Consider the following 12,766-nt stretch of genomic DNA (forward strand, 5'->3'; position numbering starts at 1 on the left):
CAGTGTGAAACTTTAGAGCCTACACGTCCACTCAGTCCTACTTCTTATTCTGCCAATCGTTAAGACAAACAAGTTAGTTTACATTGACAGGAGATACTGCTGCCTGCTTCTTATTTACAATGTCACCTGAAAGTGAGAACAGGCATTCACATGCAGTTGTGTAGCTGGCGTTGCAAGGTATTTACATGCCAGATATGCTGAACATTTGTATGCCCCTTCCATGCTTCGGCCACCATTCCAGAGGACATGCTTTCATGCTGACGATGTTTGTTAAAAAAGTGTCAATTAAATTTGTGACTGTACTCCTTGAGGGGAGAACTGTATGTCTCCTGCTCTGTTTTACTCACATTCTGCATATATTTCATGCTATAGCAGTCTCGGATGATGACCCAGCACATATTCATTTTAAGAACACTTTCACAGCAGATTTGACAAAATGCAAAGAAAGTACCAATTTGAGATTTGTAAAAATAGCTACAACACTCGACCCAAGGTTTAAGAATCTGTAGTTCCATCCAAAATCTGAGAGGGAGAAGGTGTGGAACATGCTTTTAGAAGTCTTAAAAGAGGCAACCCTCTGATGCAGAAATTAGAGAACCCAAACCACCAAAAAAGAAAATGAACCTTCTGCTGACAGCATCTGACCCAGATGATGAAAACGAACATGTCCGTCTGCACGGTTTTGGATCGTTATCAGGCAGAACCCATCATCAGCATGGAAGCATGTCTTCTGGAATGTTGGTTTGAAGCATGAAGGGACATACAAATTTTTAGCACACCTGGCACATAAATATCTTGCAACACTATCTACAACAGTGCCATGCAAATGCCTGTTCTCACTTTCAGGTGACATTGTAAGCAAGAAGCAGGCAGCATTATCTCCTGCAAATTGTAACCAGTCATATTTGTCTGAGTGATTGGCTGACCAAGAAGTAGGACTGAGTGGACTTAAAGGCTCTAAAGATTTACATTGTTTTATTTTTTAATGCAGTTTTTTGTATGTAATTCTACATTTGTAAGTTCAACTTTCATGATAAAGAGATTGCACTACAGTACTTGTTTGAGGTTAATTGAAAAATACATTTTGTTTTTTACAGTGCAAACATTTGTAATCAGAAATATAAAGTGAGCGCTGAACATTTTGTATTCTGTGTTGTAATTGAAATTAATATTTTTGAAAATGTAGTAAAGGTCCAAAAATATATAAAATAAGTGGTATTGTATTTGTTGTTTAACAGTGCCATTAATCACTATTCCTTTTTTAAATTGCTTGATAGTGCTAGTAATTACTTATTTTTGCCAGAGTTGTAGGATTTATTGTGCACTTAATTTTCTAGGCACTCTGGTTTCCTCTCCTGGAGGCTATGATGTCACCACAGAAGCTATCCAGTTCAACAGTGTTGTGTCAGTATTCTGAACGTAAGTTTGTTGGCACCTTGTGGCGCCAGATACCACTGAAAATGTGACCTCAGGTTTTTTTCTCCTTTTCTCCTGACCAAACATGAGGAAGTAAGCATTGTGACTGAACTTGTGTACAACTCTGAAACAAAGCTAGGGTGTGCACCTGTGTGAAAAGTGCTGATGCTCTCTTCCAGCTGTGAAGTAGCACTTTTTACCAGGAACACATTACACTTGTCTTACAGTGTCTGCACTGGTTCCTGTTGCCTTTCAAGTACAATGTAAGTTTTGTTTGACCTGTAAAGTCCTAAATCATCTGGTCCTGGCTACTTGCTTCCTCGTGTGACTCAGTGGCAGTTGCAATTAGCTGAGGCATCTCAGTTAAGAACCTATTGCTTTAAATGACTCTGGAACTCTTTTTTCCTTGGACCAATATAGGTCTGTTTTGTTTCAAGGCCTGTATGTTTCTTAGGCTTTCCATTAGAGGGTAGATTTGGGGTCGTTTGGGTTCATTCTCTGGATACTGATCCACCATAGTTATTCTGTATGCATGCAAGTGATGTGCATGCACTAGGAGTTCCTGTAGGTACTTACAGATAAATGGAAGTGAATTTATACAGAAAACTTGGTTGTGCAACTGTTAGATAGCACACACAGCAAATCTGACACAGAAACACAAGCAAGGACGTGCATGCCCATTATTTGTAACTAGGTGGTTGTCATTTGTGTGTTAACAGTTGATATCATAGGTATTTCTTCTGCCCAATGCCAGAAGAGGAATACAAAATCAGATTAAACATTTCCTTTTGTTGCCTTAAAAATTAACCCTATTCTGTCTGCCTCCAGCCCCTCTCCATAGGTAGATAATACACTGTTGCCTTCCCACACTTAAGAATTTTCTCATGCTATTGTCTTATTTCTATGATGGTAGCATCATGATGCTCCTTTGTGCTGCGTGCTGTACAAACAATCCCTGCCCTGAAGAGCTGACAGTCTAAATAGATTAAACAGATGAAGATGGGAGGGGAAGTGATTTGTCCAGTGTCAGATTAGGTTAGCGGCCAAGCTGAGACTAGAACCTAGGTCTCCTGGCTGCTAGTCCGGGTCTCACCTACTAGACCATACTGCCTCCCTCCTATCTTCCTCATACACATTCAGTCCACTAGTCTGGAACAAACTGCTGGGCTGACTCCAACCATCCATGACTATAAAGGGAGCGCATGGGTCAAAATTCCTAGTACCTGCACAGCATCCCTGGTTAGGTTTGGTAACTGCATCACAGCTCCGGTCTCTTGCCTCTGTGTGCATAATAGCAGCTCACTGTGCTAATTCTGCTCTGAGGCTTTTGGGAAAGTCATGGACCTCTGGGATCATCTGATAGTTCTTCCTTGCCTCCATTTTCTCCTTCTTTTCCCCCATCAGTCTCCACAACCCATTGGTGCAGTAAATACTGTGGTCCCAGTGCAATCCAGTGACTGTTTCCTCTAACAGCAGGTCACTATCTCTATGTGCAATGAGTGGATAGGGTTTTGCTGGTTCATCATTGGAGAGTGACCATGCATTGACTGAGACTAAGAACCTGGGGCTTTTAATCCGCACAGTGATCTCTGGAGAGCGAGGATCATCTGTCATCAGAGCCATGGCCAAAGATAGGGTGTGCCATCACGTTTTGGCAAAGGGGAGCCATTGAATCTAACTTATCCATTTAAGCAAGCTCATTATTAAAATTAATTCTGGAAATTGAAGGTGGTTCTCTGGGCTAATGCACCTAAAAAGGAAGGAAACACCCAACCCTTTTAGAGGAAAAAGTGTAAAGGAACTATTGCCCTCCCTTTTCACACTTGGATCCCGAATTATAACCAGTTTTATTCCATTCTAAAGTGGGTTGTTGTTTAATAATTATATTGCCATAGTGTCTAGATGTCCAATCAGGAAGCTGGGAACCATTCTGCTGAGAACTGTATACACATAATAAAAAGGTCATCCCAGTCCCAAAGAGTTGTATAGCTACTGCCCCTGAGAATCCAATGAGCAGAGGCCTGGAATGTGTGCTGAAATAGATTATGAAAGGCACAACCTTGAAGGGGGCATGTCCAGCCCGTGGCACAGAGAACATTGTAGCCCTTATGGCTTTGAATTATTAAAGGCAACTCTTTGTTATGAATTGAAGATATTTCCTGAATCTCACCCAATGATTTTTAATCAGAAGGGTTTGAATCTGGCCATTACTGTGAGGGTGGTGGGGGAGTCGGTACCACCTGCCCAGTTGCTCCATATGCTTCCCCCTGCAGCCCTAGGACCTGCTTTGATGTGAATGAATGTTCTGAGCAGCAGCAGTCCCTTCTCTTCTGCAGCAGCTCAGCAGCTCCCCCGCTGGCCACCTGCTGAATTCCAGTTGAGGGAGAGAGTAGTTCTTTGAGTAGCATCCCTGTGGGTGCTCCACATCAGGGAGTGCACATGCCTGTGCACTCTTAATCAGATATTTTCATCAGCAAGATCTGTGAGTCTGTGCCTGCTCCCTAGATATACTCGAGCTAATTCTGCCTGCCCTGCACCTGGTGAAAGTCAGTACATGATGGCTCTAATCCCACACCCAGCCCCCAGGGCAGTGCAGGAGAGTGGAAAGAGAAGAAACTGAGGAAACAATCAGGTCTTTGATTCTCTGCCTCAGCACTGGCGCAGGTTACAACAGCCTGGGGGCTGCTCTAGCACAAGTTGGCTGACGTCGATCCCCAAGGGACCATACACCAGCCACTGCCCCACCAGTCCCCATGTGATCCCCGGGGAGGAGAGCTGCTGGAGACTCTTCCACGCCATGGCAATTACAGGTGGCATCTCCTCCCTTTGTGCTGTCAGAAAGAGGGAACAAGCCTGAAGCATTGTGACCGCCTGAGTTTTTTGTCATATGTTTTTCCTTAGGCATCACTGCTATACAGCTATAAGGGCATCCATGTCCTGTCACACTGCCTCCAGAGCTTCCTTACTCTTGGTCAGGGTCCTTTGTAATGTGAAGGGAAACCAAACTGAGCATGGTTACTGAGAAGGAGTTATAAAATCATCACAGAGCCATCATTCACAAAGGATGCACTTTGTGTGATAACCAGAGTATCACCTAAGGCCTGTATTTTGTTCAGAGGTGCTGAGCTCCTGCAGGCCCTGACTTTTTTAGGTTGGGCACACAGATAACAGAATTGTTGGCCACCAGTGGAAAATGTTGAAGTCAATAAGACTATTCATGTGAATAAGTTTTGCAGGTTTATACTTGATGGCATTAGGGAAATTTGAATTGCAGTAGATAACCATATTAGATAAATAAATACATAAATAAATTCAGGAATGACCCAGACTGTGAGGCAATTTGTGTGTGTGTGTTGGGGGGAGAATCATAGTAGTGTGAGAGTCCCAAAAACGTACCTGAAAATTACATTTGTTTTTAAATATAAAGAATTGTAATTTTATTGTAATTTTATTCTGGTCATAACTATTTTTATTGTAAATGTTAATCATGTTTTTTAAAACAAAGGAGTATAAACATCCTTGTGAACTCTTAATATATTATTGTTTTTATAAATCTCCAGTTCTGACCAGTTGTGCATGACTTTTACATGTTTATTATTTCAGCTCTGAAGAGTTTGACAATGCAAGTGCTAAACAACATGGCTGCATTTATTGCCCTTCCCTCAATCTTGCAGAGAATTCTCCAGGTGAGCAACAGGGGAGGAGAAAACGTAGTGAGCATACAAGTGTTTACTAAATTGTTGTTGTCTCTTATAAGGCCCTGGTTATACCACATTCAGAATGTAGAGCCAAATCCATCCCTGATGTAACATTGTTGACTTCGATGTAGTTACAGAAATTAATCTGGTTAATTATTAGTTATGGCTACAAAGATGAAGAAATGCTCATGGGACTGGTGTGATGGGACATTAACTTAAATGATGTTTATCCTTGAGAGAAGATGTAGTAATGTAAAGATTGTATGTTGTAAACCAAACAATTTTTTACTTTAGACCTTAATTAGTTTGGTCCAAAATTTAAATATTTTTAAAACCTTGGGCTGAGATTCCTAAGAAATGAGAGCCTAAGTTAGTCTACTCAATCCTTACTTAGGCCTGGTCTACACTACAAAGTTAGGTCAGTGTAAGTAATCTTTGTGACATTATCCAGGGTACAAGCTGGACTGATGGACAGCTGCATCCCCTCAGTTTCCCGACCTGGGGTGCCTTTTACATGCTTCGCTGTGAGAGCAACCACTCCTGGCCTGCTCTCACAGAGTCTCCAGCATGTAAATCGCTCCCAGCTATAGTGTATGAGTGCTATAGCCAGTCACTCATGAATTACACTGCGGGCAACACCAGCAAACTCCCAGCTTCAGACTTTCCCCCAGAAATGTGCATCTTGTACTGCCCAGCACCTTCCTGCACAACACTAGCTCTTATGAAGTCTATCGTTTATTAATAGTAAATGATATGAATAAGTCTTGTTATCCCAAATGGAGTTTTCCAAACACTTCAGTTCAAACACACTGGTTTAGATAAAACAACAAAACAAATGTACTAACTACAGAAAGATAGATTTTAAGTGACTACAAGTAATGAGGCATATAAATCAGAATTAGGTGTTGGTTACAAGGAAATAAAAGGTAAAACACCACTAACTTAACAAGCTAAATGAATAAAAAGCAAAGGTGTCTCTCACCACATGTCCCAGAAGTCTTACTGGCTGAACCTCTTTCAGTCAGGATTTCCCCCCAAGTCCAATGCTTCTTCCTTTATTATTTAGGGGTTGATGGTGCCGTGGGCAGAGAGCAAGAGAGAGATGATCTGAGGCATCTGGCCTCTCCTCTTATAACCCTTTCTCTTGTACAAGACTCATCTCCAGCTGATGTTCAGGAGACAAAGTCTGTATAACCTGGAACCTTAAGATGCTTCTTTGTCAAAATGTAGACTTTTCTTTTTTGCCCACACCTTCTCTCCCGCTGAAGGTGGCCACTTAATCAGGCAATGGTCCAGTTGATCTCATTGACACCTGGCTGAGGCATTGGCTAGCCTTTTGTCTCTGGGGAACTTGTTTGTGACTGCCCTTCAAAACATGTTATTACATGTCTTGGTAATAGTATACAGTGGAATCTTATCTTGACATATAGTGTTGCCACACATTTTACCAGGACAATAATGATTAGCAAATCATGAGTGTTCAAATGATACCTTACACAGTATGCTTTGATACAATATTTAACATAGTCTTGTAAAAGGGGTGAACATAGGACTACAGACTGTCAGTCTTGTGTCAACCAATTTGTGCATATCTGCTTTCAAATTTGTCTACCACCATAAGCATCCTATTAGTGCAATGCAGTAAAACCACCTCCCAAAAGTTGTGGAAACATGGTCGACCTACTGACCTGTGAACTCTGGATACCCTAATAGTCCTCCGGCAGCTGTTCTGCAGTGCCCCTGGCAGAGCCATGGGCCAGCTGAGAAATATGGGCATCTACAAATGGATTACATGGATTACATAAATGATCTGGAGAAAGGGGTAAACAGTGAAGTGGCAAAGTTTGCAGATGATACTAAACTGCTCAAGATAGTTAAGACCAAAGCAGATTGTGAAGAACTTCAAAAAGATCTCACAAAACTAAGTGATTGGGCAACAAAATGGCAAATGAAATTTAATGTGGATAAATGTAAAGTAATGCACATTGGAAAAAATAACCCCAACTATACATACAATATGATGGGGGCTAATTTAGCTACAACGAGTCAGGAAAAAGATCTTGGAGTCATCGTGGATAGTTCTCTGAAGATGTCCACGCAGTGTGCAGAGGCGGTCAAAAAAGCAAACAGGATGTTAGGAATCATTAAAAAGGGGATAGAGAATAAGACTAATATAAATCGATGGTATGCCCACATCTTGAATACTGCGTACAGATGTGGTCTCCTCATCTCAAAAAAGATATACTGGCACTAGAAAAGATTCAGAAAAGGGCAACTAAAATGATTAGGGGTTTGGAGAGGGTCCCATATGAGGAAAGATTAAAGAGGCTAGGACTCTTCAGCTTGGAAAAGAGAAGACTAAGAGGGGATATGATAGAGGTATATAAAATCATGAATGATGTGGAGAAAGTGGATAAGGAAAAGTTATTTACTTATTCCCATAATAGAAGAACTAGGGGTCACCAAATGAAATTAATAGGCAGCAGGTTTAAAACAAACAAAAGGAAGTTCTTCACGCAGCGCACAGTCAACTTGTGGAACTCCTCTCCTGAGGAAGTTGTGAAGCCTAGGACTATAACAATGTTTAAAAGGGAACTGGATAAGTTCATGGTGGCTAAGTCCATAAATGGCTATTAGCCAGGATGGGTAAAGAATGGTGTCCCTAGCCTCTGTTTGGCAGAGGATGGAGATGGATGGCAGGAGAGAGATCACTTGATCATTGCCTGTTAGGTTCACTCCCTCTGGGGCACCTGGCATTGGCCACTGTCAGTAGACAGATACTGGGCTAGATGGACCTCTGGTATGACCCGGTACGGCCATTCTTATGTTCTTATGCAGGCAAAAGGATTTTTTTTTTAAAGTCTTGTCAAAACGGGAGGGGGAAGGGCAGAGCTGTGTTTGAGACCATCCCAATGCTGTGGAACTTCCTTCCACAGGACTCTGACAGATACGCTTCTGTCATGTTTGTAGGGTAGGCATGGGGGTGACTAGGCAGGAAGGAAGCTGAGGTCCCTTCTACATTTTTTTGAATTTCCCCCATTCTCTCCTGAGGGATCTGGCAGCTCCAAAAGCCTTGAGAGAGCAGGGGTCACTTCATTGCTTATTAGGTGTTCCTGTTCATGGCCAAGGGGATGGAACTTTGATCACAGGCAATTCTGTGTGGCTCAGACAGAAGTTGGTCCATTAAAATATTACCTCACCCACCTTATTTCTCTAATATCTTGGGAGCAGCAGAGCTACAACAGCTCTGCCTACTGTGTTTGTAAAAAGCTCAACATTTAGTTGCTGATGTGTAGTCTCAGCTTTAACTTTGCCTGGAAGTTCTTTGTCTCAGCATTTCCGTCATTTTTAAAAGTCCTATCTTTGCACTGGGGAGCAAAGAGGGCTGGGGGAGCATTTCCCTTTCCTTTTCTCTCCGCAAAGCCTGTGAAAGGGCTGAACCTTACTCATTCACTGCCTAAGAATTGCATTAGGGGGGTCCACCTAAGAGGCTCTTTGGGGCTTCCTTCAATCTCCTGTGGATGTTAAGAAGCTCAAAGAATTTTAAACAGCCTGTAAAGGATTCCAGGCGCCTGAAGATTACACAGCAGGTGCTTGAAGCCCTGCTGCCACTGGAGGGCCCCAGGAGACTAGGTGCTTTGTGTGACTGCTTTCAGCTGCACTTGGTCACAGATAAGGAAGCAATTGCATATTACATAAATGGAGAAAACCATCTGATATGAGAGAACTGCTTCCTAAGCTTCTACATTTTTATAAGCAATTTACTGTAGGTTTTAAAAAAAGACAGAAAGGAATTAAACTTTGACTGTGTCCTTTTGCAGTATTGTATCTGTGACACGAGAAGAAAAACAGTGTATAAAGGAATAGACTGCAGGCTCAGGAATTGTTTTAAGTAATTTTATCTGAGTTTACCCCTTGTAATACAGATTTATTTCCTTTAATTGTGTAACTGATTTTGCCAAGAAGGAAATACTAGAGAGGGTTGGAAGCAATTTAGAGAAGAGAAAACAACAAGCACTTAGGAGAAGGTACAACAGAAATTAGGGAAGTGGCGAGAGCAGGAAGAATGTAAAAACAGGGATGTGCTGGAGGGAGCTCTCAGGAGCCAATGTTAATACACAGGCACCAGATTGGAGGGAGCTCTGGGATGACATCCTGCCTCTAGCGGTGTTTGCCCTGTCTCTGGAGCTTATTAACTAACCCTTGCCAGAAGTGACTTATCCTCCAGAACTAGGAGAAATGATTTGTATGGAAGATCTCTTTACATACAGCTTTGTGGAAGACTGATTTACCATCTATAAAGTAACTGTATTCATTGTCTGCCTTTTGACTGTGTTTTGGCTTTCCTCAGCCATTATTTAATAGAATTCTCCAGGAATGGGTGAGTGGCTTTCTGACAGATATAAAAATAACTTGCTGTATGTCATGGATCATGTACACGCTGTGCTGGAAGACCTGAACTCCCCATTGCTCTCTATAATTTATATGGTATCTCAGTATGATGTACTTCCCATGCTGTTACTTTTAAATTATGCATGTTAAAATAAAATTTACTTATAATACAGTATGACCTAAAATGACACTGGTCACTTCGTGCAATTGTTACCTCTGGAAGCTGTCTATCCCTTCAGTATATTCCAAGCATACAGCTGGTTTTTGACTAAGAATTGGATGGATTTCCAAATCCTGTTTGATTCAGATGTGAATATTGGCAGCCTGTTGGTGTTGGTGCTTATTGAGTAGGAACAACTCTATGTAGAGGCTGCTGTTGCTCTAAGAGTTCTGGATCATATTAGCCATTGTGGAGCAATTTCCCAAGTATCTTGCAATCAAGTTTGCATTCCACTCCCACCATTTCCTGCTAATTTGCTTCCTCTAGCCACCTCTTCTCCCTTCCCACTCCCTCTGGGCAAGCTGTCCCTTGGTGCCTTAACCGAACTACTACACCCTCTTACCGTTTGGTTTCCTTCTTCCTTGTCCCTTTCCTGGAGTCCATCTCTTAAGCTTCCTCCACTGACTGCCTCCTTCTCACCAACAGAAATCTCCAGCCAATCAAATCTCGATAGCTTGTCTTTCTCTCCAACAGAAATTGGTCCAGTAAGATATTATCTCACCCACCTTGTCTCTCTAATCTCCTGGGACCCACACAGCTACAATTACACTGCACACCTGCTTCTCACCACCTCATCCATTAGGTATCCATCACTTGCTAGCTTCCTCCCTTCATCCTTTCTCCAGTGCCTGAGTCTCCAACCTGTTGGCTGCCACCAGCACCATACCCTAGTGTCCAGGTTAGCTTCGTGCTCACTTCTTTCCCCTCAGTCCCCCTCTCTAAGGCCATATATGGGCCCTCCAAGTAAAGTGATTGTCAGCTAAATTTCAAGGATCTGGTCCAAAGCATAGAGGTTCTAGAGCTTCTCAGTAAAATAGTTGTAAGGACATTTCAACATGGGAAAAACTTATTTTTCACTAACATGGTTTTCTGAGATGGCTGAATAGTTTTTGCTGAAATTTTCAAAAACAAATTCAGCTTGAGACAGATACCTGGCATGGGAAATGTCAGCCCAAGCAGTCTGACAAAGTTGTTTACAAAAAAAAAAAATGCAAATGTAAGAGCTTGCAAACCACTTATTGTAGGAGCTGCTGCCCTCTCTGCCTAGAATATGGAGAAATATATATACACTTAAGAATGCACAAATGAATATAATTCACATCATTTACAAGTGCATGCTTTGTATAGACTGGTAGTTTTTTAAAAGTGAGTAGAAGTACTTATCGGTAAAATATGTGTGAATGAGTGGGGTGCAAGTGGGGCTGGTCAGGAAAGACTGAAATAAGGAAAGTACATATAGCGGGTGGGACTAGCCGAGGAGGCAAAAAGTTATCTGGAAAATGAGGTCCATTTCTCTCCATCTTGCAAGGCCACTGAAGTTCCTGTACAATCCACAGGAATTACCATCACTGAACAATTCATAAATATTTTTGTAACCCAAGGAAATTCCCAGGCAAAAAAGCATCATTGACGTGGAATTATGGTTGAGAGAATTTATCACTTACTGTGTTGTAGTTTTAAAATATGTATGTGTAAATGTTAGCTTAAAAATTCTAAGTTTCACATCACAAACAAAAAAAACCCATAAAACATTTAAAATAGGGCTGTCAAGTGATTTAAAAAAAGAATCTCAGTTAATCGTGAGATTAAAAGAATTAATCATGAGTAATCGCAGTATTAATCTCACTGTTAATAGAATACCTAAATATTTTTGGATGTTTTCTACATTTTCAAATATATTGATTTCATTTACAACACAGAATACAAAGTGTCCGGTGATGACTTTATATTATTTTTATTACAAATATTTGTGCTGTAAGAGAGAATAGTACTTTTCAATTCACCTAATATAAGTACTGTAGTGCAAGCTGTGTATTGTGAAAATGCAACTTGCAAATGTAGAATTATTTTTTTTACATAACTGCACTCAAAAATAAAACAATGTAAAACTTTAGAGCCTACAAGTCCACTCAGTCCTACTTCTTGTTTAGCCAATCAGATTCCATTACTGGTAAGGGGTGGGGGGAGTGACTGGAAAAGTTTGCACACCACTGCCTTACCAACTACTTTGCCCTCACAGTATCATTGCAAAAGTTGATCAACTTGAAGTTGTGAATGTTTGTAAACCTCTTCATAAAACCTGGAACACTTCACTTTTACCAGCACGTCAACATCCATCTGTCCTATGTTGGAGACTTAAATAGCCACCACACCTCATGGGGCTGCAGAGAATCTGACAAAAATGGACTGGATCCATAGACTGGACTTCTCTAAATGATCTCTCTCTCTTGCATGACCCTAAGCAGTCAGCCACCTTTTTCTCTGCACAGTGGAAGCAGGGTTGCTCTCCTGACCTCAGTTGGGTCGCCTCAGCAGGGCCAACTGTTACCAGGCTCCCAAGCAGCCAGTACCATCCTCTTCTTGCTCAGATAGAAATGACAGTCCCCATAATAACCACTATCCCTTGATTTCAGTGGAACTGTAGAAGAGCAGACTGGAAAAAAAAATACTCAGAGCTGACCAGTGAATATGTAGTGTGCATACCATATAATGCCTCTGTAGAAAATGCTTACACTCGCTTCTCCAAAGCAATCTTTAAAGCAGCCATTAAATCCATTCCACATGCCTACCAAGAGACTTGTATACCCTACTTAAATGAAGAATGAGCAGAACTTCTGAAGCACTGTGGGAAATTGGGTGACTCAGAGAAAAAAACCATCTTCTTGACAGCCTTAATGTCTGTCACAAGGAACGTTGGTGAGAAGTTATGTCAAATATGGACATACAGTCTAGCAGGAAATATGGTTACTTTAAAAGAATCTTGATGCAGCACAGAAACCACTATCAACAAGTCAGGAAAATGTCTCCAAACAGCATCACCACATGCCTAACTAATATAGCAAAAGCCAACAGAAACAAGCCCTTTGAGGAATCAATAAAGAGGAAATGGAGCTGATACTCACAGGTGGGACCATTCTGTGAGGAAGACATCGTCCAGCCTTCCTCCACTGAAGAAGTGGAGAGAGCACTGAGCCTCAAGAAAGCAGGAAAAGCAGGTGGCCTTGATAAGACTGTACAAGAAATGCTGCTACATTTTGCT

At 41.5% G+C, this 12,766-nt stretch overlaps 1 protein-coding gene across 2 annotated transcripts in view; it reads left to right on the forward strand.

Moving 5' to 3' along the window:
• The window catches only part of VPS8 (VPS8 subunit of CORVET complex), a 253,480-nt gene that overhangs the window by 176,157 nt on the left and 64,557 nt on the right, over positions 1-12,766 (forward strand). For both annotated transcript variants that reach the window (XM_039488831.1, XM_039488832.1), the window contains exons 39-40: positions 1,338-1,419; positions 5,020-5,102. In XM_039488831.1, coding sequence (XP_039344765.1) covers positions 1,338-1,419; positions 5,020-5,102 — 165 coding nt within the window. The remainder of the gene's footprint in view (positions 1-1,337; positions 1,420-5,019; positions 5,103-12,766) is intronic.

This window comes from Mauremys reevesii, linkage group 9, assembly GCF_016161935.1.
Source record: "Mauremys reevesii isolate NIE-2019 linkage group 9, ASM1616193v1, whole genome shotgun sequence".
In the NCBI taxonomy this organism is placed as follows: domain Eukaryota; kingdom Metazoa; phylum Chordata; order Testudines; family Geoemydidae; genus Mauremys; species Mauremys reevesii.